Here is a 27,545-nt window from a genome sequence, read left to right as displayed (position 1 = left end):
TTTCAATTCTTATACACAAGACAGAAGAACAGCGACAACGGGCTGGCCCCTGTTGTCAAGTTTTGGAGGGAGTGATGTGGGTAGAGAGGGCAGGCGGATAGTATGCACAATTACTTAACCATCCAAGTCTATAGATAGCACCTAAGACCATAATAGCATCCTGTCGTCACCTCTCATTCTGGCAGATCATCTATACCAATGAAGTCCCGCCTGTTCACTACCGCACACTGAATGCTGGCCTCGGACTGCCTGGTTCGTCGGCGACTTGCCGAAGCAGCAACAAAAAACAAAAACAAAACTCCCCGAATTGATTGTTGCCAAGCTATTGTCAAAGCAAAACTGTGTTCGACGCTGCCCGCTGGTCATCGAGGCCACTCGCGATTCTGTTGTAGCGAAATGACCTGCAGATGAATGCAGAGTTATCAAAGTACGTGAGTATCGTTAATCTTGTCGTATATGGGAGGGATGGTGTGGCTCAGTCCAACTCCATTTCATCGTCGGCGGAACGGTAAACAGCACTTGTGTCCAGTCTTGACGACCCCGCCGTGGTTGGTGTTCCGGCTATTCGTGACGAAGGCACGGTAGCCGGTGAGGTCACACTTGATGCGCCGTCAGCCATACCGTCACGTTCCTCCTTCTGTCTCTGCCGCATACGGTTGCGGGCTTCGATTACCGCCCTTCGAACACTGTCATGCTCTTCGGGCACAGTGAGAGAAGATGGATCGCTGTAGAGCACCATCTGCATGTCGTTTATATTTGTGCCTGCAATATTGCCTTCCGAGTTGGCAAATACTGAGGGCGGAATGCGATTCTGCCGCAGGTGTTTGTCAATATCTGCCAGGAAGACCAGGCGGTGATTGCTGTCGTCATTGCTGCAGATAGACTCTGTGTCTGAAGAGGAGAGTTCATCGTCGAGATTGTAAATATAGACTTTGTGCGCACTGTCATCGAGTCGCATGGTGTCATCTTCTGGGATTGGCGGTAGCGCTCCAGGGTTGTCTTCCGATGTCGTCGGGCCAAGGTAGGGTGATTCAACGGGCACGTAGAGTTTCTGCCCGTCCTTCTCTGGTTGAGGCGGGAGGGTTAGCGAACTGGTTGAACTGGCAGCAGAGATAGTCGCTGGGTGGTAGCGGTGGGTATTACCAAGCTTGAGCAAGCTGAGGCGCTTCGATAGCCTCTCGTTCTCCTGCGATTCAGCCTTCCGCTTGCGCGACCTTGTCATGGGCGCCGAAGCCGCGGCTGGCTCGACAAAGGAATGTTGCGGAGTTGGAGCCATGGCGGCACGAAGTGGTTGGTCTGTAAAGCTGGTTGCCATGTTGTCCGTGGCATAATGGTCAAGGGCGTTGTGGTCAGGCACGTGGCTCAAAGACGCACCGCCGACCAGCGTCGGCTGGCGTGGGTGGCTTTGAGAAGGGTCATCCGTGTAAGTGCCGTGACGACAGTGGGAGGTCAGGTTGATAAGTGGGGTACGCGGATGCACTTCCATGCCTGCGCGCAGGGTAATCCAGACGCCAGGTTGCAGATCTGGGTGCCAGGCGCGTTATCAGTCCGTCTCCGTCTACCTGTGCGCCTGTCGCAAGTAGCAAATTGCCCCTGCACTCCGCGACGCGCAAGCAAAAGGGAGTGCCTCTGCAGGGTCGCGTCGCCTGCGGCAAGATAGTGGGTATTGGTTGACCCCCGAGGCTTGCGCAGGTGGTCACGGTGTAGTTTGAACGGTCCCGAGCCTTGGTGGCAGTATTGAGCGCTCCTGAGCTGCAAGAACTGCGCGGCAGTTTCGAGAAAGTGTGCTGGTGACCTGAACACCTTACTTGGTGTACTTCAAGGAGGTATCAGGCCGTCCTCTTTGAGCGCTGGTCTATGTCGGCACACGGGTGCTTTTGGAGAATGCGAGGTTGCTTGGGATGGCGGGTGCCGGCGGCTTATAGGGCGGCGAGGCCAGCCTTGTAGAAGCTTCGATGCAGCCACCAGTAGCTTCCCCAGCCATGAGATCTGGAGCACATGCGACACGCAGCGCTTGCAAAGGCCGCCGCCGGCATCGCTCCAAGTCCCAGCGAGCTCCCATGCACCTTGTGCACCCACCCTATCGGCAGCCGCTATCGCGCCGAGCGACGTGACTGCGCCGGCCGCTGTTGAGTCACCCCACCACGTCTTTTATTTGCCCCTCCCAGCAAATGTCCAGCGCCAGACAATTCAGCCTCCCAAAACTGCATCACGGCGGACTGCGCAGACACAACTACAGTCCTCGAGCCCAAAACCCGCCCAGGCGCCCTCCACGACGATTTCCTCCTTCACGGCGACCCGACGCCTGCCTCTGCGTCACCTGGGCTGTAGCCTGTACCCGGCCGCTGCTCGTTATCGCATTCCTCCATTCCGAGCTCTCTCGCAGTTGTCCGCCATGGCCGAACAGCAAAAGTGGACGGGCGCAGGCGTCCGCAAGACATTCTTTGAGTTCTTCGAGAAGAAGGGCCATACCATCGGTATGATTGTCTTCTCCTGTGGCCTGCAGCTTCGCCAAGCTCGATACTGATTGTTCACCAAGTGCCCTCTGGCTCCGTCGTCCCCCACAATGACCCGACCCTGTTGTTCACCAATGCTGGAATGAACCAGTTCAAGCCGATCTTTCTTGGTACCATCGCCAGCTCCGATGACATGGCCAAGCTCAAGCGCGTCGTCGACTCACAAAAGGTTGTTACTCGGTGCTGGGGATGTTGCAACGATATCGAGGCTGACTGCGTACAATAGTGCATTCGTGCCGGAGGCAAACACAACGTACGATCGATCGCAATCCCGAGCATACAAGTTGACGACATCACACTTACACTTTTTAAAATAGGATCTGGACGACGTCGGCAAGGACAGCTACCACCACGTGCGTCTATATCTTTTTCTCCTGCCCCGAGCCTGAGCAATAGCTGATTATTACAAACCATAATAGACGTTTTTCGAGATGTTGGGCAACTGGTCCTTTGGCGACTACTTCAAGAAGGAAGCTATCGAATGGTCGTGGGAGCTTCTTACGAAGGTTTACGGGCTTGACCCAAGCCGCCTCTACGTCACCTACTTCGAAGGCAATCCCGAAATGGGCCTCGAAGCCGATCTCGAGGCCAAGGAGCTGTGGCTCTCTGTCGGCGTGCCAGAGGATCACATTCTTCCGGGCAACATGAAAGACAACTTCTGGGAAATGGGTGACCAGGGCCCCTGTGGTCCATGCAGTGAAGTCCATTACGACAAGGTTGGTGGCAGGAACGCCGCCCACCTTGTCAATGAGGACGACCCGCTTGTTGTTGAGATCTGGAACAACGTCTTCATGCAGTTTGACCGTCAAAAAGATCGCTCTCTCAAGCCTCTTCCTGCGAAGCACATCGATACCGGCATGGGTTTCGAGCGGTTGGTGTCTGCCCTTCAGGATAAGTCTTCCAACTACGCCACAGACATTTTCACCCCATTGTTTGATAAAATCCAGGAAGTTACTGGCGCACGTCCATACTCTGACAAGTATGGCAAGGACGATGTTGACGGAGTTGACACCGCATATCGCGTCGTTGCGGATCATATTCGGCTGCTTACATTTGCCATCTCGGATGGTGCTGTGCCAAACAGCGATGGCCGGGGCTATGTTGTCCGTCGTGTTCTGCGAAGGGGTGTACGGTATGCCAGGAAGTACTTCAACGTCGAAATTGGCTCGTTCTTCTCGAAGATCTTGCCTGCTCTTGTCGAGCAGATGGGCGAGCAGTTCCCGGAAATTGTCAAGAAGCAAAACGATGTTGCTGAGCTTCTTGACGAGGAGGAGGTCGCATTTGCAAGGACGCTCGATCGCGGCGAGAAACAGTTCGAGAAGTACGCTGCTAAAGCTGTCGAGAGTGGTCGTCAGAAGCTCTCGGGCTCCGATGTCTGGAAGCTCTACGAGACATACGGTTTCCCCGAGGATTTGACCAAGCTCATGGCTGAGGAGAGAGGTCTGGCCTGGGATGAGGAGGAAATCCTCGTCGCGAAGGAGAAGGCCCGCGAGGCCAGCAAGGCTGTCAAGGATGCTGTGGAAACTTTTGCCAAGCTCAATGTGCACCAAATTGCCGAGCTCAAGGACAAGTTGCAGCTCCCAACTCCTGACGACGAGCCCAAGTTCTTCAAGGGTGACACCACTGGCGCAGTGCAACTGATTTACACGGGCACCGAGTTTATCAAGTCAACGGCCGACCTCGCGCCGAATACACCATTTGGGCTTCTCCTTGACCGCACCAACTTCTACGCCGAGCAGGGAGGTCAGGTTGCAGACACTGGCAGAATCGTCATCGACGATGTAGCTGAGTTCAAGGTGCTTGATGTGCAGCAGTTCGGTGGCTATATCGTACACAATGGATATCTCGAATACGGGCAGCTGAAAGCCGGCGACAAAGTCATTGCCGAGTACGACGAGCTCCGGCGACAGCCCATCCGAAACAACCACACTGGCACACACATTCTTAACCATTCACTGCGGGAGGTTCTTGGTGACGACATCAACCAAAAGGGTTCTCTTGTGGACCAAGACAAGCTACGTTTCGATTTCTCCCACAAGACTGGGGTGACAATTGAGGAGCTGGCGAAGATTGAGTCTCTGTCCAATGGTTACATTCGCCAGAACTCGCAGATTTACTCGAAAGAAGTTGAGCTCGATAAGGCTAAACAGATCAACGGCGTGAGGGCGGTATTTGGCGAAACCTATCCCAACCCCGTGCGTGTCGTCTCCGTCGGAATCGAGGTAGATATGCTCCTTGCTGAGCCTGAGAACCCCGAGTGGCGCAAAGTCAGCGTCGAGTTTTGTGGTGGCACACACGTTGAGCAAACCGGCAGCATCAAGGACCTGGTCATTGTTGAGGAGAGTGGCATTGCTAAGGGTATCCGTCGCATTGTCGCTTACACCGGTGATGCTGCTCATCAGGTACAGCGAGACGCCGCGGAGTTCAGCCAGAAGATTGCGGTCGTCGACGCTCTGCCGTTCGGCGCCGAGAAGGAGGCTCTCATCAAATCTATGACAGTCGAGCTGAACAACCTTGTCATTTCCACCTTGACCAAGGATGATCTGAAAAAGAAGTTCGGCAAGGTGGTCAAGGACGTCACAGATGAGCAGAAGAAGCGGCAAAAGGCCGAGAGCAAGACTGCCCTGGATGCTGTGTCCAGCCACTTCACTCAGGAGGAGAACAAGTCCACCACTTATTTCGTCGGTCAGCTACCAATCTCTGCGAACGCCAAGGCTATCGCGGATGTCATGAACCACTACAAGAGCAAAGACAAGACCAAATCGGTGTACATCTTTGGTGGCAGTGCGACTGAGGGTGCCGTTGTCCACGGTGTCTACGTCGGCACGGTAAGTCAAATAGAATCCAGACAGTTTACGAAGCGTTGTGACCACTTACTCATATTTCAATCAACAGGATCTTGCTTCCAAGGGAGTTACCGCGGAGCAGTGGGCCGCTGCTGTCACGGACATCGTTGGCGGAAAATCTGGAGGTAAAGAGCCTACGCGACAGGGCCAGGGAACCAATGCCGAAAAGATTGAGGATGCTGTCGAGGTCGCCAGGAAATGGCTGGAGGAGAAGCTTAAGCTATAAGGTCATGTATTGGACAGCTGGGTTCACGATTTCATCATTTCGGTTTGTGAGTATCTCGGTCAGCCGCACGACAGGCCATTCCGAATGAGATTTGAGCATGGGAGGTATCTGGGCGTTCAATTATTATTCATACAACGTGAGTGTGAGATAGGTTCTACATCCAGTATGGCAACGAGAAGTGCACTGAGCACGGCTTTCACGCAACAGCTGGTGTCAATGGAAAGTCTGCCAATCACAAGAGGACAGAAGCATCGCCTTGCTACAAAGCATCAGCGCCTTCTAGGATGCCGAGTGCACCTCCAACGAGATGCAGGCTCCCCGTGATCAAAGCCTGTACTTCATGACCATCTCCTTGGGCCGGGACTTCAGCCCCGAGTTTCCTCACGAGCTCAATCGCATCCTCAATGGTTGGTACAACAGTGATTTGGGCCTCGGGGTCTAGCGTGCGCCACCTTTCTGCGAAACCATGCTGCGCAGTCAGGGCTTTGATGGCTTCAGGGTCGTACTGGTGATTAACGAAGTCCCGCTTATACCCTGTGGCAGCATACGTAACATTCGAACAGAATATAACGTGCTCGAAGCGCTGGTTCTTGGACGACAAGGTAGAGACGATACCCTCAAGAAAGTGAATGGCTTCTTCGCGACCCTGCTGGTTGAAAATCAAGACCTGATGGAGCGGAGGCGGCTTGGAGAATGTGGAAGTTAATTGCCTGCCTTCACATTCGCCTGCAAACCACCGGGCCGCCATCTTCAGGCTATCTACGGTATGGGCGCCGTCCACATGCCATGTGACGGCGCCCTCGGGTTTGATTTCGCAGCGGCCGCGCCAGACAACCTGCTCGAGGCCGTCGATGAAGTCTTGTGGAAGAGCAGGACCACATGGGTCAAAATTGAAGCCCAGGTCCAGTTTCTGCAGAGCGGCTTGGGCAAGGAATATCGCCAATGTTGCATTCTTCTTCTGGAATGCGGCATCAGGTCGAATCGCCACCCCCTGTAGTCGTGGGTCTATCGGGAGGACTCGCAGGTCGACGCCTTTCTCCCGCGCCCGCTGTTTGAGCACATCTTCCGCTGCAGGAACCTGTTCGATAGTGAAGGCCGGACAGCCGGGCTTCATGATGCCGGCCTTGTGCCAAGCAATTTTATCAACGGTGTCGCCCAATGCGAAAACATGATCAATGCCCAGTGTACTGATGCCAGAGGCAACGGGCCGTTCGACAATATTTGTGGCGTCGAACTCGCCACCGATGCCTGTTTCATAGACAGCCACATCCACCCCTTCTGCAAGGAAGACGTGGTAGCTCATCAGAGTGAGATAGCGGGAATATATCGGCCGAGGAGGCATGGGAATGCCTCCTCCGAGGCGCTGATCGACGACGTGGGGGCCATCGCGGGCCTCGGCTTCGCCCAGGCGGTCCCAGACGTCAAAGAAGTAGCGTGCGAAGAGATCCTCGCTGATGGGCCTACCGTCGATGCGGATGCGCTCACGCACAGCCACGAGATGTGGACTGGTAAAGAGGCCGATACGCTTCGGGTAGCCGGTGAGCTTCTGATGGTGGCTGAGGATGGAGGCAGTAAAAGCGCAAGTGCTTCCCTTGCCCTTGGTGCCGGCGACATGGATGATGTTTAGAGGATCAAGGTCCGCGGCGGTGTATCCAATGCGACGCAGGTAGACCTGCATCTCGGCAATGGAGGCAGCATCGGGCCGAATGCCCGCCTTGCGGCGGGCCTCGATAATGGCAAAGGGAGTCTGGAGAGAGTTGAGCGCATCAATTGCGTCCTGTTGCAAAGAATAATGTCAGCTCAACAGGTTGCTGGGCAGGGACGCAAAGGACGAAGGAGTTGAGGAAGTACATTGTAGGACCGGGACACGGTCGACAAGGAAGCAGACGTCATGGCGCGGCGGCAAGGCCATGCGAAGGCTACTCTCAAAGGGTCAGGTCGAGGGGGCGAGCGAGTGGGCAGCTGAGAGAACAAGGAGCGGCGCCAGGCATGATGCATCGCCGAAGGGCCAAGTCATGGTGTGGCGGGCATCCGGCGTGGTGTTGAGGGGTCGTAGCGGGGAGCCAGGAAGCTCGACAAGCTCCGTCGAGGCAGGCAGGTGCAGATACCCGTGCCAAAAGTTTGGGGCCGATCTCGGTCGGCTTGTCGCGGCCTTGGGTCTCGGCCATTACATGCTCGCCTTGTCCATGGTCTGCACCACAACAGAGTCCATGTCCTGACGTGGATGCACTGCAGTCTTTGCCCGCATCGTTCTGCTCGAACAGCACCAATGCGCGCGTGGAGGGCCAGGCTCGATGCTGTGGTTTTCGTGAACCTGGCTGGGAGACAGCCCTGGTCCATCACGCCATCACGCCATCACGCTTGGCGCCCTCCGGGGCTGGGCTTTGTCAACCGCGTTCCGGCTTGAAAGATTTGAAAGATGCATTATTCCCCATCAGGAACTGCACCGATCGATTGATCCTGCCTCGTCATCTTCAACGTCAGCGACAACCAAAGCAGCAAAACAGCCATGGGCATCTCGTCGCGTTGGTCGGGCCTGCTCCCGGCAGACCTCCCAGCTCGGCTTTGGAATGTCACCAAGCGCAACTGGCACCTGGGCGTCACGGCCTTTGGCGGGCCACCCGTCCACTTCAAGATTGTATGCAGACCGCCTACTCCAACTTGCCTGTCCGAATCTGTGCATTGACTTAGTTATGCGTTGCAGTTTCATGAGAAGTTTGTGCAGAAGCTGGAATGGATCGACGAGCAAGTGGTGAGCTCTCCCGAGCCGTGAGACCTAGCAAGTCTACGTTAAGGCCAGCGCTGACATGCTGATCCGATTTTGTAGTATCAGGAGCTTTTCAGCCTGGCACAGGCCCTTAGCGGCCCGGCCAGTACCAAGCTTCTCTACTGCATCAATCTCTACTGCGAGGGGACTCTGCCCGCCGTATTGGTCTTCTTCCTCTGGAGGTATAATATTTGTCACACAGCCTGATGTTAAGGAGAAAGCGCTGACCCTGCGTATAGTCTTCCTGGTGCCATTGGCATGTTTGCACTGTCCATTGGCGTGTCCAACATTGGCGAAAAGCTCCCCCTCCCGGCTTATGCCCTTCTGTCTGGTCTCAATGCCGCCACCGTAGGTTTGATCGCCCTTGCTGCGGTGCAACTCTCCGACAAGGCCATTACGGACAAGATGACGCGCAGTCTTGTGTTCTTTGGCGCCGCTGCAGGCATGCTCTACAATGCCCTATGGTACTTTCCTGTCCTCATTGGAGTGGCCGGTCTGAGCACAGTGGTGTATGATTATCGGTGGTTCCATCGGCCTCTCCGAGCTGTGAAGAGGGTGGTCACGAGACCATTCTCAAATACACAAACGCAATCCCGAGATCTGGAAGTGCAAGACGGCAACGATTTGCAGACACGGGCTGGTTCTCAGAGCACGGGTTCTCCGCCAATGGTAGTGTCGACCACGGCGCCCGGGAGCCACCGGGCAAATCGCACAGCAACCCCGACAGCGTCAAGGCCATCTACTGCTGCCACTTCCGATCTGGACAGTCACGGCGACAACGTTCATCCCGTCCAACCATCGGAGCATGATGAGCCACGCGTCGTACCCCGCGATCGCAGGCTCAACATGTCCTGGAAGACCGCTGTTGCCGTTATTATCTGCTTCTTCCTCTCCTTCACGGTCGTGATGGTCCTTCGCGGCGTTCTGCCACACGACGACATTTCCTCCCCACACAACGCTACCTTGCTCTACCGCCTCTTCTCAAACATGTACCTTGCTGGGACCATCATATTCGGCGGTGGTCCTGTCGTAATCCCGCTGCTCCGCGAGTACGTTGTGGCTGAAGGCTGGGTCAGCCCACGTGACTTTCTCATTGGTCTAGCTCTCATACAGTCTTTTCCCGGGCCGAACTTCAATTTCGCTGTGTTCCTAGGCTCTCTCACTGCAATCAACGGCGGGTTCCCGGCTTTCTCAGGCGCCTTGATAGCGTATATCGGTATTTTCGTTCCCGGTATGGTGATAGCCCATGGCTGTGTAGGCCTGTGGACCGTCTTGCGTGGTGCAAGGTTGGTGAAGTCGGTGTTGAGGGGATTCAACGCTGCCGCGGTAGGACTGATCTACACTGCTGTCTACAGATTACTGCAGATTGGCTGGATCGACGAGGGCCGTGAGCAAGGTGTGAGCCTGACTAGTGATCCGTGGTGGGTAGTTGTTATAGCAACAAGCTACGTCGGTAGCTGCTGGTATGGCCTGAGCCCGCCTGTGGCGATACTACTGGGCGGCATGTTGGGGTTGGTCAGGTACGGCATCGTCTCAACTTGACCCGCACCTGGGCTCTGGACTCTATGACCATATGCTAGCTTTCATTGCCAAGCATCACTTTCGATCTCAAATAGTTTAATCTATATGATGCAATGAGGATAACTGGTACAAGATCGAACTCGTTCACTGTCCTTTATTGTTTGAGACTGCTATCATGCCTCTTCTTCCAAGTCTGTGCATGCCAACATTCTATCACCTCGAACTTCGGCTCACGTTGACACACTTTGGATCCTCTCTGCAATCTTGCTCCACACCCAGGGAACCTTGGGCATCGTGTTTGAAGTCTCCTGGATACTGAAGCTTGCCACAGCTGGAAACATGTACCATTTTCTCCTCGCGTTCTCAGCCGTCGTGTCGCGTGAATAATTGACGATGCCTAGCCTCTTTCTAACGGGCTTAAGCTCTTCCAGTCGCACAACGCTAAGGCGAGGCTTGGCGATGTAGCTCATCGTCGTAATCTCGAGCTCTGTCTCGCCCGTAAGTCCTCCTGCTACGGCAGATCGACCACTGATTCCACGAGTAGGGGACTTGGCTGCTGCGCTGCCGAGCTGGGCAGTAATAAATCGCCTCAGCATGTCTTCAGACTGTCGCGCGTATGGCGGTAGGCGGAGGTGGATGAATGTAACGAATGGAGATGTAGCCCATGCTACAAATGCCAATGGTATGACGGCTGACGCGGTAGCTATATTCTTCCCATTAGCAAGCACGTGCATCGACAGGGTTTTCCAGCTCTGCTCACTCGTTCATACGAGCACGCAGTGCAAGGACATCTCTGAAAGAGTAACTCGATGGGCAATAATCAGATAGCAAGAGAACATGGACGAAATCGGTGGAACTTACTACGCAGCACAGTCACCGAAAAGCCCTCACGCTCCAGATATAATGGTGTCACCACGAAGGCGAAGAAAGTAAAGATGAAGAGCGTCGACACCTTCAGACATGCCAGGAAAGTCACCCGCCCAGTGCCAGCGTGGTAGACGCACAGGCGTTCAGGAAACACTGCTCGCGTCCCTATCAGCACACTTCCTTCGGAGACAAGGGAGTGAACGTTATAACATATTGGCCGTGGCTTGTGAGTGAGCGCTGGTCATTGAGAGGCTACATACCAAATTTGGTTGGTGGTGGTAATTTCGCTGCGCCGACTCCTTCCACGACCGCAGATGCCGTTGCTGGTGATTGTTTTGTGGCCGCAGCCCGTCCGGTCGTCGTGGATGTGAGTCGCTGCAACACAGCCATGGAATGCCTAGCCACGGGCGGTGCAGGAACAGCTCTGCGAAGCCATGGCTGCCCAATGATGCGAGATGACGTTCGCAAGCGCAGCATGTCCATGTGAGCTGTGCATGACCCGATCATCTCGTGCCAATGAGTGATGCCAAGTGCACCTGAATGACCTCGCCAAGTAGTTCCGCGTCCAGATTGTGAGCGGTCTTTGACTGCGTGTAGACAAGAATTTCGGAGACACGCGACTCCAGATTCGGACAGTCTGTACAGACCGGCGGTGTCCACTTTTTTCGTACGATGAGCTCACAACCTTTGAAGACTTGTTCTGTATCTAGCACAGCACATTACAAACGTGCATCGACTCAGGACAGAGTGCTCGGGATGAGATCTTCAAAATCAAACAGATTTGGCAACGTGCGAGACGAGGACTCGTCCTACTCAGCAGTCGTTACCAAGAAGCCGGGCAAGTCTTGCAGCAGTTGGTATTTCGATTCTGAAGCTATGGATCCTCCCCAGGTTCAATACACCTTAGAAAAGCACTAACAAGGTGCAAGCTGCCCGTCACTAGCACGACAGTCTTTTGGCCATTCTTCTCGGCTGTGTTTGCCAGTCCTCGGACGTCCCGAATTGCTTCTTCAACGCTTCTTGAAACTCTGGAATCAGTTGCTGGTGAGAGCACCTTCATGCTTGTCATTGCAATATGTTGCACAGAGGTATCAGTTGGCGAGAGGTCTGTCTGGGCACGCTCGAACTCATTCGTGGTGAAAATCGCGTAATCAAAGTGCGTGTCCCTCGAATCGTTCTCTATGCCGTCAAGCAAATCCTGCAACAGCTTCGTCACGTCCCGGTCCTGCTGGTTGAACACAAGTATCCTCTGTGCGCCGCTGACTGATCCAATGCTGCTGGAAAACCACCTGGCAGTTCCCTGTAGGCTTTCTGCAGTATGAGCACCGTCGATGAACCATGTTATGGCATTATCTTCGCGAGTTTCGCAGCGGCCGCGGAGATGAGCCTGCAAAAGTCCATCCTTGAAGAAACCGGGAACGTCTTGGAGCCATTTTGATACCTCGTCTGGCCGCTGGTCGGAAGAAGAGAGGAGAGCCATGTGCTCCAAAGCGGCACCAACTGCCAAGGCCTGGTTGTACTTCTGAAATGAGCCGGCAAGACTGCTGGCCGCTTCGCTTCGATTAACGCCACTCCATTGTTGCACTTCTTCGTCCGGGACTTCCAACAGCCGCGCTTGTGCTGCTTTTGCTCGTTCGCGCAATACCTGCATGGTTCTCTCCTGTTCGTCTCCGCCAGCGAGCCGTCTGGTGAAACAGGCGCGGTCTTTTTTGCAGATGCCAGCCTTGTGCCACGCAATTTCTGGCAATGTCCCGCCCAGCATCCCGACGTGATCGATACCAAGCTGTGTGACAACAGCTGTGGTCACTGCTTCCATGGGCAGAATATTGGTGGAATCATATTCGCCACCGATTCCGCACTCTATGACAGCACTCTTCACGCCCTCCCGCAGGAAGGCATGAAATGCCATGATGGTCAAGAAGCGGAAGAAGAAGGGCTTCGTGCCAGGGCCCTCGAGGTCCTCCTCAGAGACACTGATGCTGTCCCTCGTGGCCTTTGACCGTGCTGACGCCGTGAAGGCGTCCCAAACCTCGAAAAAATACCTAGCAAATAGTTGCTGGCTGATAGGCCGTCCATCGAGCTGTATCCTCTCACGGACTGTGACAAGATGCGGAGAGGTATACGTGCCCACAAGGCCAGCCACAGATCGAGCCGAGGGCTGTGTGAGGATGGATGTGAGGTAGGCACATACAGAACCTTTCCCTTTGGTCCCAGCGACATGGATGCATCTTAGCCTGGCTAGATCCGAAGCACTGAGGCCAGCACGTTCAAGCCATCCCAGCATTTCAGGGATGGCGAGCGCATTGAGGTCCACGGGTTTGGAATTATCTGTCGTGGATGCCGCAGGAGGGTCAAACAAAGCCGTGATAGCCTTGTTGGACTGCAACGATGCAAGTCGTGCTAGCGCGCCATCGTAGGTACGGGCCATGGCGAGAAAGCTATCAAGACGCAGCTGGCCAGAGGTGCGAAAAGCGGTTGCGGAAGCGTTTTGTATAGCCTTGAAAGCGAATGCGCCTGTCTTTAAGGTTGTGGTCGTGGTGCGAGACTGTAATCTTGCCAGCATGGCGCGGAGTGGTTGCCGTGGTTGAGGTCGCAGTTGCAAGAGAGAAATGCGGAGCCGAGCAAAGGTGAGCTGGTAAATCACTTGGTTTAGACCAGCCGATTGCATCAAGGTGGATTTCCACTTCACACTATGTGGCCGCGACGCCTGCAACATTGTGACCTGTCTCGAGAAGCCTTTCTTCCTTATATTTTGCTATCACATGTATACCTTGCTTGACAGGCCGCGGGTTGAGAATCTGGCTGTTCGGGCGGCTCTCCGTGGTGCACTCAAGCACGATAAAGTTACAGCCAAGCTCATCAGCCCATCCTCTGCTTTCGCCGGATCCACACTTGATGCTCCTCGGTCGACGCCGCACTCGCCAGTCTCCCATCTACGACAGGGCCTGTTCCGCTGGCAGGACGTAGCTGCACCTCCCACAGCTTGAGGCGGTAATTGCCGCGATCAGCGCGGCCGGAGAAGAGGTCAAAGGACCATCCGTGTTTAGGACATGTCAGGCCGGCGCTGAGGACGACGCCAAAGTCTTCAATGTCAAAGGGCGCACCGTTAGACAGGGGATAGGAGGAATGAGGGCATTTCTGGCCGGTCAAGAGTGCGTTAATCAAGTGCCGACGTCGGAATTTGGATTCGCGGGACTGGCTCACGTTATCGACTGCATGGAACCTGCCTCGGTACTGGAACACCAGGACCTGGTCTTGCAATGCGCTAGCAAGAGGTGCGTCGTCGAGATCCTCGATCTCGGTCATCTGGTTCGGCCGGTCCGCATCCGGGGCGGAAATCTCAAAGACCTTGCAGGGCGGGCCATGGCCAGCATCGCCACAGGCTGCAAGTGTGCTGGACCCCGAGTCAGCGATATTGGGGAACGACGAGGTACTGCCAACCTGGAACCAGGTTGCACCGGCCCTTGACGGGATATTGAATGGTAGGGCCATGAGGAGTCGAGCCGGTCGCCCTTCCACTGCTTCCAAAGGTGGCGTGGGTTGCTCGACACAGCTCCTTGGTTGCGGACTGTTGCCGATGGCACAAGCCTCAATCTGCTGTGGGCCCGCACTCCCAGCTGCCTTCTGGCCGTCCTTAACCTCGTCCCTTCCTGCCCCGTTGCTCAGGCATGTATCCCAACACACGACCCGGCGACGCTCATCGCCCCTGGCCTCACACAGTCTCTCGCGCCAAGACAACAAAGATGACGGCTCGAGGGAGGGTTGTGTTGACTGTCATCCCACTTGTGTGACAACACCCTACCAGGTTCTGCAACTACCCGTCTCGAGGCGCCGGAGCAGGGATTGTTGTGACTAGAGCTAGCATCCACTGTCGCCCGTCTTCAGCAGAACAAAGGGTATCCTGCCCGCGTGAACGAACAGCATGGGCCCTGTTAGATGCATGCCGCCAGTACAATCATTGAAAATTTTCTTCTGCAAAGATCCGTTGCAGACTGACAAGTAGACGCCACTAGCACTGCGGAGTAAGAGAACCTTGAGGGCCGCTTGCCAAGTTGGCTCCGGCTCATCCTCCGCCCGGCCTTCACTGCGGAGCGACGCCAGGCGACCTTTGTTGGCTCTGCGGGAGATTTGAGGCCACAGACGGCCAGTCAATGATGGCGTAAAGCAAGCTTTGTTGACGTTGTGAAGAGACGACTCGTACTGAAAGGCACCATGCGATAGCCTTCAGCTATCGACATGTATCAACGGCCCGGCCCGAGACTTTGCCTTGGCGTTCCCAAGTCGGCGATTGAGCAGGACTGCCAAAATTTGCAAAATGCGCCCTGATCTTCACGCAGGCAAGCGGGGTTGCCACATCATCAAGCCTCGGACTTTCATGGGTTCATGCGGTCTCTTCTCGTCAGTATGTGAAGTGGCAGAATCATCTTCCGTAATTGGGTGACTGGATGAAGGGCATGCAAGGTTTTTCTGGTCATCCTGGCATTGTACAAGTCTAATGTCTGATGTGCTTGGATCATCGGGGTCAGCCATATTCCTCATTGCGCGTTTGTGCTGTGGCACGATACACCTTCATCATTTCCCACAGCCGCGGGCATAGAGGTGACCATGAGCAAGAAAGCGCCTTCATGGGCAAATCGTTTACTTTGCCTCCGAAATCGATTTATGTCACCGGAGATTGAAACACAGGATGCTGAGCACGAGACTCGGACACGCGCAGCCCGTCGGATTTCAAAAACAATCATCGATACTCACCGGCAATTATTGCTTCTCCCAGATCTCACCCCGGGAGAGCTTATCAATTCCATGCTTGGAGATTTAGTAGCAAGTTGCTGTGAAGTCCACACCACATGCACCGTCACTGAAGTACGCCTCTCTTCTTACACTTCTCGAGGACTCAAGTCCAGCGCGATGGCTGATAAACTAATGCTGGACACCCTTTGCAGGTCCTCTCGAACGCCGATATCCGATCCATCCTGCCCTCTCTCAGACAGAAGTGTGCCGAGGCAGAGTATCAGCTCGAGGCTCACTGGGCGGAGTACATTGGAAATGCAAAGGACAGGTTCGAGGCAGAATCGCGACTGAAGCAGTTCCCGTACCACCAGAACTACACCGACCTCACTCGACTGGAGATATCTGCTTTGTTATCCGTCGCGGATTCCTTGCCACGAAGAATAGCCTTTATCGGTTCTGGGCCATTGCCTCTGTCGTCTATGTTTATGCTCGACCTGGTGAATCGTTGGCAGCATCTCCGATCCGGGTCAAAACGGCACGACGAATTCTCAACCAACACAGCCACAATCCTGAATATAGATCATTCCCGAGCAGCCATCACAAGTTCATCATTGATGGTATCTAAGCTACGTAACGGAAGAGAAACCGATAGCGGCATTGATGTGAATGATCAGGATCTCGACACCACGTCGTGTGGAGACTTGAAGTTCCTCTGCCAGGAAGCTGCCGTTAGCGACTTGGCCGACTTTGACACGGTCTTCCTCGCCGCTCTTGTCGGACAAACTAAGCGCGAGAAGGAGCAACTCATACTGAGAGTGGTGTCAAAAATGACGTCTGGCTCCATGTTCGTGGTGCGAACCAGCTGGGGTCTCCGAACCTGCTTGTATCCGGTATGCCCTGTCTCAAGCCAAGGAATCTGTCAGACATAGTGATTGTATCGCAGTGCTAACATGCGAATTCATCGCTACTCAGGAGGTCGACTTGGCGACGGAAGCACTGGCACCAAGACTTAAGATATGTTCTGTCGTCCATCCCTACAATGATGTCGTCAACTCCGTCATCGTCGCTCAAGTACGATAATTCCTCGATGCGTGAAGCTTATCAATGGCGGTCTGTGGCTGCGCACTGCGTGGCTTCGATCGAAGACAATGACGAACAGGCACCGCGATCAACTCGACTTGTCCCATTAGCCATGATCTTGACATGAGCAGTGCGGCTCACACATGGTAGATAGAGCAATGCAAGCTAGTCTAGCAATGGAGTTTCCACCAGTCATGAAAAGACCAAGGCCAGAGAGCCTACTCTTTATGTTGCCCAGCTTCCAAGGGCACCCCCGCGTTAGCGGATCGTTCGCTGGATCATTCATCCCAGCCGAGCGAGAAGGGGAAATATTCTCGACTTGACGCATGAAGGGCGAGCTTGCATGTGTGACGAGAGAGAATGTTTCATGGAATGAGATTCCCCTTCATTCTGTAGCGGATCGGGGACAATATGACAGCCGTCAGTCTTTTAACTACTATGAATCTCTTTCTACCAAACCCTCGTCGTCAGAGACGTACGCCCCACCATGCACGAGCTGCGACATGAGATTTCTCAAGCTCTCAAGGGCCCGGCTATATCTGTTTGATCTCCTTACCCACCATCTCTGGTCGCTCCACCTCCCACTCATCTCGGAGTGCGGCAAAGGTCAGGTCGCTGACAAGAAGGCTCTGGCCCAAGCTCCAGACCAACGTGATGGCATAGAAAAAGTTGGCGTTGCCGCTACCAGCATAGATCCAGAGATGGTAAAACGTGGGACCAAGGAACGACCCATACAACATGGCCGCGGCGATGACGAAGTTGTATCTCATGAGAGGAAATAAGTGCCGAAAGAGGGGAATCAAGCCGAAGAATATACTCGTATCGGCGATACTGGGGTATGGTTTGAAAATGCCGAAGAGGCCCAGCAGCAAGGTGATAACTGTCAAGGGCTGTGTTCTGATACGTATCGTCAACCCCCCCACGTAGGAGGCCAGGTGCAACCAGAACACTGCCAGGAAGAATGAGCGGAAACTGTCAAACATCTCGATGAAAAAGTACCACCAGAGACCCGCATTTGGGGCAAGGTCATTCAGAGTCAGCTGTATTCCATACGTAGACCATAGGAATTCCCACGACCCGGTCAGAAGGTACGATATCATGAGCAGGAGCGTGATGCACCCAACAACAATGCCCACGCCTGTGGCTGCGAAGACGGGTAGTTTTGAGTCCCTATTGAAAGGCAACTGGCGATCATACGCTAGGAGCAACAATGGCGGCAGAAGGAGGATGGGGTACATGGACAAGTATGCCGCAAAAGACAACAATATGAAGGCTGTCATGGGCTTGGCATCTACAGCCTCCGCAATGGCATGCAGGATTGCACAGGTCGTGAAGACAGAGGTAGGACGTCCCAGACATGTGGCAATGGTGTAAGGGTTGAAGAGAAATCTTGTGGCCATGGTTAGCAAAGACTCGCCAGACGCAGCGAGAGTAAGATCTCAGATTGGTGGTCTTACAGAGCAGCGACAATTAGGCCACTCCATCTCCTGTCTTTCCTGCCTGATGTGTATAGGCGCGAGGACGCAGCCTCGCCCGAATCGGAGATGCGGCTGAGGGCGTGGGCGCTCAAGAGGTCGATTCCAATATAGAGCAAGTAGGTGAAAACAGGCCAGGCTTGCGGATCGGGCAGGACGGAGAAAAGTGGTAGTAATAAAGGCGCCTGGTGGTATACACCACCATCGTATGCTGACACATTATGGTTGTACAGGTAAAGGCCTTCGAGAACTGTTCCTTCGTAAACAGGCATTAGCATCGTCATCGTCAGGGCCGCCAGAGCTCCTGTGTGGTGGAGGGGACCGCACGAACATCTTTTGAAGCTGTTGACCGGAGTCGAAACCTCCACGCGGTCTGCCAGAAGACCAGGGAGACTAGGGAAGAAGACGAAGAGGCTGAGGCGGAGCGCAGCGGCTACGGCGTACAGGCCAACCTGGCTCTGGAGGTGCGCTTTACCGTTGGTCATTGCGGGATTCCATGGCCAAGAGACACGGTCCAAACAGAGGCAACGCGCGGGGCCGATGGCTAGGTGCTATCTGCCAGTGTTTAATATGTCGAGGCGACGCTTCAAGGACAGGATCTCGGTTGGCACTTCGAAGGCGAATGGAAAGGACTGAGGAGGTGATGCGGCAGTCGTCAATGTAAAAGCTACGTACACGTAGCACTTGTTTGGCTTTGTGGCCTGCAACAACCTGTCCGTCAGCGCAGCAACCCCTGGCGCTCCAAGCTCCCCACTTAGGCTAACCAGTGGGGCGGTGGACCCTGGATTCCTGGGTGCCTCACCTGCCCGATAAGATTGCTCGGTTCACCTATCGATAAAGAAAAAAAAGTCCAGAAGGCTGGTCGCGCGGCGCATGCGCGCTGCCCACTCGTTCTTCCAGGCCGACTTTGCTGGTGCAGTGCAACTTACTCTGGTCCCCGGTTCCAGATCCTGCCACAACTCTCCCACCACAGGCCTCACACATCCGTTGTCTGTGAACAGGATCGCTACAATGGCCGGAGAACGAAAGAAGAAGGGTACTTCTGGTAATGCCAAGAACTACATCACCCGGACACAGGCTGTCAAGAAGCTCCAGCTTAGTCTTCCTGACTTCCGCAAGCTATGTATCTGGAAAGGGTACGTCTCATTCCTAGCCTCAAAGGCCATCGGCCCAGCATCCGACATCAAGGGATCATGGCTTGATCACTCATGTGCTAACGCAGACTATAGCATCTTCCCGCGAGAGCCGCGCAATCGCCACAAGGCCTCGAAGAGCTCGACCGCATCAACCACGTTCTACTACACTAAGGACATTCAGTATCTACTGCACGAGCCCCTCCTCCAGAAGTTTCGCGACCAGAAAGTTCTCGAGAAGAAGATCTCCAGAGCTCTCGGCCGTGGCGACATCACGGATGCCGCCCGTCTAGAACGGAACGCAGCCCGCCCCGAGAAGACCGGCAAGCCGCGATACACTCTCGACCATGTCATCCGCGAGCGATACCCGACTTTTGTGGACGCTGTCCGCGATCTAGACGACTGCCTGTCGATGCTCTTCCTGTTCGCCAATCTTCCTTCTACTGCCGCTGTCCCCGCAAAGATGGTTGCGAAATGCGAGCGCCTGTGTCTCGAATTTCAGCACTACATCATCACTTCGCACAGCCTACAAAAGTCTTTCCTGTCGATCAAGGGAATTTACTATCAGGCCAACATCCAGGGCGAGGACGTTCTGTGGCTCGTACCATACAAGTTCAATCAACGTGTTGTTGGAGACATCGACTTCAGGATCATGGGCACCTTTGTCGAGTTTTACATGACCCTGCTCAAGTTTATCAACTTTCGTCTGTACACTGCTGCTGGTCTCAAGTACCCGCCTGTCTTTGACCAGGCCAAGGATGACCTGGCTGGCGAGCTTGGGGCGTTCAAGCTTGAGGGCAATCGCGCTGCCATCGAGGGTGAGCAGGCGCCAAAGCAGATCACTAGCGGCGGAAGCACAACTTCGGCCGGGCCTGACCCTAAGACGCAAGCTGCTGTAAACAAGCTGCTCAGTCAGATGAGGCAGCAGGACGATAGTTCTGAGCCTCGATCGCAAGGTGCGAGCGTCAACGACGACGAGATCACTGATTCTCTGGATAAGTTCGAGCCAGCTGCACCTGGTGGTGACGTTCTGCTGCAGCCCAGCTACGACGGAAATGACGCCGGATCACTGTTTGCCAACTGCACTTTCTACCTCTCCAGGGAAACTCCGCGGCAACCGCTGGAGTTCATCCTGCGTGCTTTCGGCTGCAAGAGGATAGGCTGGGACGCCGTGCTTGGCGAAGGCGCTTACACTACAAACGAGCTTGACCCCACCATCACTCATCATATCGTTGATCGTCCTGTCCTGCAAAATGCTCAGGGCAACGGCATGATTGAGGACAATCAGACTGCGCAGAAGCTTGCTGCGAATCAGAGAGTGCCTGGCCGAACTTACATCCAGCCTCAATGGGTTTGGGACTCGGTCAATGACGTAGAATTGAAGCGACCGGATCTGTACGCACCGGGCGCGTCTCTTCCACCTCACCTGAGCCCCTTCGTCAAGAGCACCCAGGGCGCATATGATCCTACCGTTCCTCTTGAGGAGCAACAGACAGAAGCTGAAGCTCTGGCTGAGAGCGACGTTGAGGAGGATGGCGAGGGTGCCGAGAACGACATGGACGTTGCTGAAGACGATGACCAAGATGAAGATGGCTCGGAAGACGGCTCTTTCGGAGGGTTTGAGGAAGACGACGGCGAGGACGAAGAGGACGAGGACGAGGAGCAGACCGCGGAGATTGAGCGTCAAAAGGAGCTCGAGGCGGAGCTAGCAGGCAAACCCGTTAAGCGCGCAGCGACCAGTACGCCTCAGAACAAGGCCAAGGCTGAAGCGCGGAAGAAACTTGCAGCACAAGCCCGTGAGGAAGCGGAGGATCTTGAGCGTGCCAAGGGCATGTTGAGCAAGAAGAAACGGAGACTTTACGACATGATGGAGTACACCAACAAGAAGAAGAGCGACCAGGACAAGGTGCTGAGGGAGAAAAGGCGCAAGATTGAGAAGCAGAAGAATAGGGCATAGATATCTTTTTCGGTTGCACTTGCCGAGCCACTCTACATATCAGCTGTCAAATTTGGCGTTCAGCGGCGCATCGTTACTTATACATTAAAAGGCACTTCATGACATGCATTCCAATCGGTGTGGTCGTGTGAAGAGCTCGAGGGCACAATGCATGCAAATCCGATCGCAGAATACTGTAGGAGCATGTTGATAAAACAATGAGGTAGATCACACGAGGCCATTAAAAGGTGATTGTGTTCGGGTGCGAAGGCACGCAATGGTCCTTGATTTCGGGTAGAGTTCTCGCTGGGTGTTTCTGGGCACGGCGCTCTGGGTGGGTGGCAGATCCGCAATTTCTGTCAGGTTGCATCACAGCACATTCTGCCTACCTCTGCATAACTACCACGGGTCAACTCGACACATCCAGCAAAAATGGCGTCGGCAGGCGGCAACGCCTCTGATGACTCCGCTGCGAGTTCTATTTCATCATACGAGACCGATGAGTCTGGCGACGTCGATGCCCGGCAGTGGCAAGGGCCACCGTCCACATGGCGGGCGTTCAATGCCCAGGAGATCAGCAACGCCACTGCGCTTGAACAGATCCGCGACCGCAACTTGTCGCTGCACCTTTATAACGCCTTCGCTCTCAAGTATCGTCATCGGACACATGACACGTTAATGGCCGCGCCAGATCCTGAACAGGCAAGCCTTGCGTCCTTATGTATCTCAGAGCTGCCAAGCACACTAACTTGCGAGACCAGGACAACGACGCGGAGACTGGCCGCATGGTCCAGACAGACTCCTGGGTGCCACCACGTTCATGGACGGCATGGCCCCTAGACACGTCGCGAGTCCCACAAGCCGACTTCCTGCGGCGTGCGTCAAGATCCGACCCGGTCGAGAGGTTCTCCCTGCGCATGGATGTAAAGGAGACACCCAGCTCAGCCATGCAAGACGCTATCGTCGCCAGTGTCTTGCGTACCGCCAAGGATCACTTCTCTTCTCGGGCTTGGGTCGCCAGCATGGACAGCCGCGATAGCCCGGATGTGTCGGAGCGCGACTACAGTCCCTCGAATCCCAAGTCTGTTGGCATGGAACTTGACGAGCCAAACGTCAACACGCAGAGGCGCATCAAGTCCTTTGCAAGCCAGAAAATAGATGGCCTTATCCCTGTTGTTTCAGCAAATGATGATGCTTCGCAGCAGATACTGGCGCCCTGCGCGCGGCATATCATGTCCAAGCTTGATGATACTTTGATTGCTCTGCATAACGCCCAGGATGCGGCGACGAGCTACCTCTCCGATGCCTCCGATTCGGATTCTGGGCACTCTACGCGATCGCGGCAGAGATCTGCAAGTCGCGAGCCCACGATTCCCAGACAACGCAGGATGTTACTGAAACCAGAAGTTATCAAGAGTTTCATAAGTCAGTGGGATCCAGACGCGCCGACGCTTGATGCTGCTTCACATGAGCAGACCAAACGAGGTAGACCAAAGAAGAAGTATCCTAGACTACCGGGAGAAAGCGACTCAGATTACGTCCTTCGTGTCTCACGGACACGCAAGTTGAGGATACCGATGCACATGAGGCTGGGGTCGTCACCTCCGAGCCAGGAGAATTCAGCACGAGAAGCAAAAGCCTCAGAAGCAGAGAGCAAAGCGCCCCAACAAACCAGAGCGCACAGCTTCAGTGAACGCCGGAGGAGGCAGCTCCAGCCTCGCGATTGGACCGATGTTCTGGCGGCCGCATCGTTAGCTGGCTTCTCGCCACAGGTCATTAACCGTGTTGCAACGCGCTGCGCAGATCTCTTCAGGCAGCAAACGAGAACACATACGCTCGAGGAAACTCGACATGACCATGATACATGGACATCGACACGAACCTTCCTGGCCGGAATGCCAATGCCTCGGATTGTACTTGAAGGTCTGCCAGGCGAGGACATAGACGTGGAGGATGCACTACATCAGGCATCAGTCGGGCCAGCCAGCGGGCATGCTGACTCGGAGATCGATCGCGCATCATCTCGTGGGCGTGCAACTTCACGGGGACCATCCGTTTCCTCACGAAGCCGCTCAGACTCGGCACATGCAGGTCGCGTGTTCCCATGCAAAGTTGACGAGTGTCCCAGGTCAAGAGAGCCCTTTCAGCGCAGATCAAACATGGTCAGGCACATGAAGCAAGTTCACGGCATGAAGGTCGATATCGACGTCGACAGCGAAGACGAGATGTACGGTGCGGTCCATGTTGACGGGTACATGAAACCTGTCCGGGTCAGGCCTGGCTGGCGCAGGGAAACGGTCACGGCATCCAGTCGCGAGATCCACGAGCAGCGCAAGAGGAAGAGAGGTCGTTCGAGGCGGGAGAAGGATGATGAGACGTCATAGAATATCAATGACGGGTGTTGATCTCGCTATGCGCGTGAAGCGAGCTTTATAAGCCCTCCTGGCTTATGAGGACTCCCAACCAGTACAATCTGAGGGCTTGGTGGGTTTTGTGCAGTGTAGATCGGTAGCATGACATCCACGTTCTGTTCGAGTCAAGGCTGAGCCGTCTGGGAGTTTGATCGGAAGCTGCCCTCGGCACCTGTACATCTAATCCGCTCGAAACGATGCTCGAGCATTGATTCCTAATGTGTTCGCAAATGGGCGCTTCATGTCACCCTCTGTTGCTCCGTATCACGTCGACTCAAGAGCCGCCCCGGTCTTTGGTTGGCAACATCACGAGCAAAAGTTTATGCCAATGTAGTGAGCTCAACTACGAGGCAAGGGTGCATATCGCAACCTGCGATTCTTGCGTATGGGTCCAGGCTATGGCGTTTACAAATAATCATTAATTTTGACATGAATGAGTATCGACTTGAAAGGTACTATGTAGCCTGCAACGGTCCACCAAACGTCGCTGCGCTGCTCAGCAATGGCTTGCCCTGGTCATGTGCCCTGTGTATGTGGGCTGACATCATCACGCTGTTCCATTATGTCGTGGCCTTTCAGCCCCCAGTAGAGGCATCATTTGCAGATCATGCCACGCGTATGTACTTGGATCGCGGTGCGGGGTGATATGGTACTTGTCACAGGCCATGTCACATGTAGTGGCGAAATGCAGTCTCACTTAGCGGGGGGCGGGTGCCCACGATGAAGACAGAGCCCAAAGTTCCATTGCTCCAGCATTTAATGACTGCATGCTACATCTTAATCCACAACGACGCCCATGTCAAGCAACCCGCCATGGCTCCAAATCCTGATCTCACCAGCTTCGAAGCACTGAGGTGTGTTGGGCACCAATGCTACCTCCTGATGGGTCTGGTCGAGCAACAGCTAAAGATTCTTGTTCAGCTTTGATTGTTTCGGCACCATCATTGACGAGGACGCGGGCATGCTCAGGACGCTAGATCTCCTTGTCGCCCAGAAGGAGGTCAGTGAGAAGAAGGACTCCAGAGCGCTCCTTGACAGACTCCACGCTCTCATCTTTGAGATTGAGCACAAAATGCCAGCACTGGCCTATAACGAGGTCCTTGTCGGCGCAATCATGCGACTTGCCAAGGAAAATGATATGCCAATCACTGACGGTCTTGCCGAGCCCTTTGGCAACTCGGCCGGAACTTGGCTACCCTTTCCAGACTCAATTGATGCTCTGAGCCGCCTCAAGAAGTACTATCCAACCTTCGCCATCCTGAGCAACATCGACAACAACAGCATTAAGGCAACCGTCGAGCAAAGACTGGCACCTATCAAGTTTGAAGGTCTGTATACCGCCCAGGACATTGGTTCATACAAGCCGTCTGTCCGCAACTTCGAGTATCTCGCTGGGCACATGCGTAAAGAATTCAACCTAGACTGCGACAGGGGACAGGTCCTGCACGTTGCGCACAGCGTTGTTGCTGATCATGTACCGTGCAAGCAGCTTGGTAGGAGGAGTGTTTGGATCAGTAGGGGCGAAGACGAGAAGAAGTGCGTGGACAAGGTTGGTGGCAAGGATAAGGTCGGATACGAATGGCGTTTCCAGACGCTGGGAGACTTTGCTGGCGAGGTCGAGCGACAATTCAAGCAGAAGGAGATCTCGGCGCAGCGGCCGAGCTCTTGAAGGAAGCGTTGGGAAATTGCTGGAAACCCCAGGCCTGCCCCTTTTATCTGAAAAAGAATGCTCAATTATATACTGACTTAATAGTTTTCTCTTCCACGTACGACCATAGGATCGAGAGAATTGAGGGTCCCGTCCGCTCCCCTGTACACAAGCTCGATACCGCCGGATCAGTAGTTGGGTCGGTGACGACCAGCGAATCCCCGGTGTTGTACGTTTTTTTCAGACTTTTTTGAAGTGTTGATATTCTCCAAATGTTGTTACTCTCCTCACGCCGGCGTTAACGACAGTCAGTGCCTGCCCGGGTCGTGAATTGGAGCATTTATTTTTGCGAGCAGGAGAAACCAAGTGGCTGAGCATGCCTAACATGGTACGATGTTCTTGAAAGGAAGAGTCAAACTCCAGCCATTGCTGATCAAGGAATTGTTGCGTGAGTGTCAGCTCTCGTCGACTTCCCATACACAGAGACTCGTCGGTACTCGTGGCTCAATAAAAACGATCCATATCTAATCTGTAGATGTAGGGCTCTAGTCAAACAGAGTCTCGGGTTGCGTTCAATTTAACCGGTACGATTCTGCACTGACGTTGCACCCCCGGAACCGCACGGAGGCCAGATGACATGTGTTGCTACTTGTACCCAAGATTTGTTTATTTCGAGCTGTGCTAACGAACTAATTTTTCTGGCTGCTGTCCAATCGTCCTTTACCTCTCGCTCATATATTGAACCCTCTCGTTCTGCAGTGTAGCCGACCTCGTATCGCTAGTCTGCTTATACTGTGACCTGACTTGGTGCGCTTGGCAAGATCGTCATGACGTGTATCCTTGGTTGACCACAACAAAACTCGTCCATCGCGGGGTGCAAGTACAGATGATGTGCTGCTGAACCTCATCGATCATAATTGCTCGGTAGGAGTGATCACAAAAGTCCATTAAATCACGAGGTCACACAAACCTCTAGGGTCGAGAACGAGACCAGATTGCCTGATTCGAAGTCATACACAATTGTCGGGATCATGCTGGTCTTTACCTCGTGACTCAGTGCAGGCTTTGGTGACTAGAGCCTATTGATCAGACTTATGGAACCAATCAGCTTTATATGATGGTCGCCCGGGCCGAATTAGCGAACCGTAAAATATCGCTTCTATCCTACGCCCGCGCCAATTTCTTTTTGTCACACTATATCAATGTGCCCCCGCACTGAACAGCTCCCGTTTGAGCACCTGCTTTATTTATGGGCTGTGGTTGGTGATCAGCTATGCCAGCAGCTTATCTCAGCCTTGAGAGCGAGACTCTGGAGGGCTAAAATTTGAAGGAATAGCCCTGATTCCTCTGGGCAAGCAAAATACATTACACACAACATGAAGCGCCGAACCCCAATCAATGGATGAACGATTGTGCTTGCCGCAAGCATCGAGAAGATGGTCAGAGTATCCGCCTTGTATCTGCCTTGAGTTCGTTACTATGAAATATTATGATTGCATCCTGGGCCTTGTCGCTTTGATCCCATTAGAGCGAGTCGGAAGGAAAATTTCACTGAGAGACAGGTTACAAGGCCCCGAACTTACAAATATTGGAAGACATAGATAGTGGTTACCACAAAACATAACTGCGTTTGGTAATCTCTGTCCGAGGCACGGGACTTCATTCTTACCAGCTCTCAAACGTGTGTAGTGCTTGGGATCACATCATTCTCATATCTACAGATACGACGATTTCGAGACATGGGGACTGAAGTGGTTAACTTCGTCCACGAGAAGCTTTCGATGTGCAACTCTCCCTCATGGGCACACTCGTTTCGACTTCATATTCTGATGATTCCGCACACAGATAACAATTCCACAAACCGTCAGTTTATATTCTTTGTGCTGGGCATAATGCTTATTGATGGTGACAATATGCAGTTCATTCAGAAACCACCGGGCCTTTAAGAAGCCTACCAGTATGGCTGTCAGACCTATAATGAGTATTACGTTCGTATAATACTATGAGAATGACAATCGTACCTTCTTTTGTATCTTATATGTCCTCTCGCCAATTCATAGTAGAAAGCATAATCTGACTCCAGACACCGTGGTATGTCTGAACTACAATATGTGGGAGATGGATGTTAACGGCACTTAACGAGACAACAAGTAAAGCAGAAAGTCTCCCCCCCCTTCTTGATGCAAGCATTCAGGAGCATCACTCGTCATCTTCAACTAATTCCCAATACTAGAAATACCAGCTGTATTATAACTCTCGTACATATATATATATTTATATCTCTTGTCGTCGTCGAAATAGCAAATATAGGCCGGGTGCCCCTGCAATAGCTACACTGCTACCGTAACGTCACAACAGCCTTGAAGGCCCTGCCGCTGCCTTCTTGGC

At 53.9% G+C, this 27,545-nt stretch overlaps 12 protein-coding genes across 12 annotated transcripts; 6 read left to right on the top strand and 6 right to left on the bottom strand.

Annotated features, from left to right (window-relative positions):
* Positions 1-475: 475 nt before the first annotated feature.
* Positions 476-1,276, bottom strand: B0I36DRAFT_368394 (uncharacterized protein; the record flags this gene model as incomplete). The annotated part of the gene is made up of 2 exons (XM_046159609.1): positions 476-1,065; positions 1,144-1,276. The coding sequence occupies 2 exons, from the start codon at positions 1,274-1,276 to the stop codon at positions 476-478; spliced, it is 723 nt and encodes a 240-aa protein (XP_046006635.1).
* Positions 1,277-2,395: 1,119 nt separating this feature from the next.
* B0I36DRAFT_253302 (alanyl-tRNA synthetase) lies at positions 2,396-5,588 on the top strand (the record flags this gene model as incomplete). The annotated part of the gene is made up of 6 exons (XM_046150746.1): positions 2,396-2,477; positions 2,540-2,685; positions 2,743-2,769; positions 2,834-2,869; positions 2,936-5,344; positions 5,412-5,588. 6 exons carry the CDS (start codon positions 2,396-2,398, stop codon positions 5,586-5,588), a joined length of 2,877 nt encoding a protein of 958 aa, XP_046006634.1.
* A 259-nt stretch (positions 5,589-5,847) lies between these two features.
* On the bottom strand, positions 5,848-7,481 carry B0I36DRAFT_368392 (Mur ligase; the record flags this gene model as incomplete). Its single annotated transcript, XM_046159608.1, has 2 exons — positions 5,848-7,365; positions 7,440-7,481. The coding sequence occupies 2 exons, from the start codon at positions 7,479-7,481 to the stop codon at positions 5,848-5,850; spliced, it is 1,560 nt and encodes a 519-aa protein (XP_046006633.1).
* Positions 7,482-8,097: 616 nt separating this feature from the next.
* Positions 8,098-9,897, top strand: B0I36DRAFT_377601 (chromate transporter-domain-containing protein; the record flags this gene model as incomplete). The annotated part of the gene is made up of 4 exons (XM_046160572.1): positions 8,098-8,226; positions 8,293-8,340; positions 8,416-8,537; positions 8,595-9,897. The coding sequence occupies 4 exons, from the start codon at positions 8,098-8,100 to the stop codon at positions 9,895-9,897; spliced, it is 1,602 nt and encodes a 533-aa protein (XP_046006632.1).
* A 101-nt stretch (positions 9,898-9,998) lies between these two features.
* Positions 9,999-11,325, bottom strand: B0I36DRAFT_335833 (uncharacterized protein). Its single transcript, XM_046155532.1, has 3 exons — positions 11,004-11,325; positions 10,738-10,896; positions 9,999-10,579 (listed from the first exon to the last, which is right to left on the bottom strand). Exons 1-3 carry the CDS (start codon positions 11,248-11,250, stop codon positions 10,107-10,109), a joined length of 879 nt encoding a protein of 292 aa, XP_046006631.1. The 5' UTR covers positions 11,251-11,325; the 3' UTR covers positions 9,999-10,106.
* A 230-nt stretch (positions 11,326-11,555) lies between these two features.
* Positions 11,556-13,324, bottom strand: B0I36DRAFT_335832 (Mur ligase). Its single transcript, XM_046155531.1, has one exon. The coding sequence runs from the start codon at positions 13,304-13,306 to the stop codon at positions 11,618-11,620; it is 1,689 nt and encodes a 562-aa protein (XP_046006630.1). The 5' UTR covers positions 13,307-13,324; the 3' UTR covers positions 11,556-11,617.
* Positions 13,325-13,465: 141 nt separating this feature from the next.
* Positions 13,466-14,714, bottom strand: B0I36DRAFT_335830 (Rieske domain-containing protein). The gene is made up of 2 exons (XM_046155530.1): positions 13,948-14,714; positions 13,466-13,881 (listed from the first exon to the last, which is right to left on the bottom strand). Exons 1-2 carry the CDS (start codon positions 14,233-14,235, stop codon positions 13,603-13,605), a joined length of 567 nt encoding a protein of 188 aa, XP_046006629.1. The 5' UTR covers positions 14,236-14,714; the 3' UTR covers positions 13,466-13,602.
* Positions 14,715-14,869: 155 nt separating this feature from the next.
* B0I36DRAFT_38417 (Nicotianamine synthase) lies at positions 14,870-16,607 on the top strand. Its single transcript, XM_046160985.1, has 3 exons — positions 14,870-15,606; positions 15,687-16,364; positions 16,447-16,607. The coding sequence occupies exons 1-3, from the start codon at positions 15,349-15,351 to the stop codon at positions 16,552-16,554; spliced, it is 1,044 nt and encodes a 347-aa protein (XP_046006628.1). The 5' UTR covers positions 14,870-15,348; the 3' UTR covers positions 16,555-16,607.
* A 377-nt stretch (positions 16,608-16,984) lies between these two features.
* On the bottom strand, positions 16,985-18,730 carry B0I36DRAFT_38413 (GPI transamidase subunit PIG-U). Its single transcript, XM_046160983.1, has 3 exons — positions 18,361-18,730; positions 18,012-18,279; positions 16,985-17,943 (listed from the first exon to the last, which is right to left on the bottom strand). Exons 1-3 carry the CDS (start codon positions 18,512-18,514, stop codon positions 17,088-17,090), a joined length of 1,278 nt encoding a protein of 425 aa, XP_046006627.1. The 5' UTR covers positions 18,515-18,730; the 3' UTR covers positions 16,985-17,087.
* A 310-nt stretch (positions 18,731-19,040) lies between these two features.
* Positions 19,041-21,119, top strand: B0I36DRAFT_253031 (Pescadillo N-terminus-domain-containing protein; the record flags this gene model as incomplete). Its single annotated transcript, XM_046150725.1, has 2 exons — positions 19,041-19,165; positions 19,259-21,119. 2 exons carry the CDS (start codon positions 19,041-19,043, stop codon positions 21,117-21,119), a joined length of 1,986 nt encoding a protein of 661 aa, XP_046006626.1.
* Positions 21,120-21,505: 386 nt separating this feature from the next.
* Positions 21,506-23,879, top strand: B0I36DRAFT_335826 (uncharacterized protein). Its single transcript, XM_046155529.1, has 2 exons — positions 21,506-21,800; positions 21,860-23,879. The coding sequence occupies exons 1-2, from the start codon at positions 21,531-21,533 to the stop codon at positions 23,480-23,482; spliced, it is 1,893 nt and encodes a 630-aa protein (XP_046006625.1). The 5' UTR covers positions 21,506-21,530; the 3' UTR covers positions 23,483-23,879.
* A 443-nt stretch (positions 23,880-24,322) lies between these two features.
* Positions 24,323-25,178, top strand: B0I36DRAFT_354648 (HAD-like domain-containing protein; the record flags this gene model as incomplete). Its single annotated transcript, XM_046157334.1, has 2 exons — positions 24,323-24,363; positions 24,431-25,178. 2 exons carry the CDS (start codon positions 24,323-24,325, stop codon positions 25,176-25,178), a joined length of 789 nt encoding a protein of 262 aa, XP_046006624.1.
* Positions 25,179-27,545: the final 2,367 nt, after the last annotated feature.

Source organism: Microdochium trichocladiopsis, assembly GCF_020744255.1.
Source record: "Microdochium trichocladiopsis strain MPI-CAGE-CH-0230 chromosome Unknown B0I36scaffold_11, whole genome shotgun sequence".
NCBI lineage: Eukaryota > Fungi > Ascomycota > Sordariomycetes > Xylariales > Microdochiaceae > Microdochium > Microdochium trichocladiopsis.
The sequence above is the reverse complement of the archived record's forward strand: the minus strand, read 5'-3'. Positions and strand labels throughout refer to the sequence as shown.

Bases quoted from the DNA above. Each gene is read 5' to 3' on its own strand.
- B0I36DRAFT_335833 (XM_046155532.1), bottom strand. From the start codon at position 11,250: ATGATCGGGTCATGCACAGCTCACATGGACATGCTGCGCTTGCGAACG. The intron at 10,897-11,003 runs GTATGTAGCCTC...GGACGCGAGCAG, and splicing joins ACCACCACCAACCAAATTTG to TGTTTCCTGAACGCCTGTGC. The intron at 10,580-10,737 runs GTAAGTTCCACC...GGAAGAATATAG, and splicing joins TTCGGTGACTGTGCTGCGTA to CTACCGCGTCAGCCGTCATA.
- B0I36DRAFT_335832 (XM_046155531.1), bottom strand. From the start codon at position 13,306: ATGCTGGCAAGATTACAGTCTCGCACCACGACCACAACCTTAAAGACA.
- B0I36DRAFT_335830 (XM_046155530.1), bottom strand. From the start codon at position 14,235: ATGGCCCTACCATTCAATATCCCGTCAAGGGCCGGTGCAACCTGGTTC. The intron at 13,882-13,947 runs GTGAGCCAGTCC...TTGACCGGCCAG, and splicing joins GGTTCCATGCAGTCGATAAC to AAATGCCCTCATTCCTCCTA.
- B0I36DRAFT_38417 (XM_046160985.1), top strand. From the start codon at position 15,349: ATGAGCAAGAAAGCGCCTTCATGGGCAAATCGTTTACTTTGCCTCCGA. The intron at 15,607-15,686 runs GTACGCCTCTCT...CACCCTTTGCAG, and splicing joins CCACATGCACCGTCACTGAA to GTCCTCTCGAACGCCGATAT. The intron at 16,365-16,446 runs GTATGCCCTGTC...ATCGCTACTCAG, and splicing joins TCCGAACCTGCTTGTATCCG to GAGGTCGACTTGGCGACGGA.
- B0I36DRAFT_38413 (XM_046160983.1), bottom strand. From the start codon at position 18,514: ATGACCAACGGTAAAGCGCACCTCCAGAGCCAGGTTGGCCTGTACGCC. The intron at 18,280-18,360 runs GTTCGTGCGGTC...ACGAAGGAACAG, and splicing joins GGTCAACAGCTTCAAAAGAT to TTCTCGAAGGCCTTTACCTG. The intron at 17,944-18,011 runs GTAAGACCACCA...CATGGCCACAAG, and splicing joins GGCCTAATTGTCGCTGCTCT to ATTTCTCTTCAACCCTTACA.
- B0I36DRAFT_335826 (XM_046155529.1), top strand. From the start codon at position 21,531: ATGGCGTCGGCAGGCGGCAACGCCTCTGATGACTCCGCTGCGAGTTCT. The intron at 21,801-21,859 runs GCAAGCCTTGCG...TTGCGAGACCAG, and splicing joins CCGCGCCAGATCCTGAACAG to GACAACGACGCGGAGACTGG.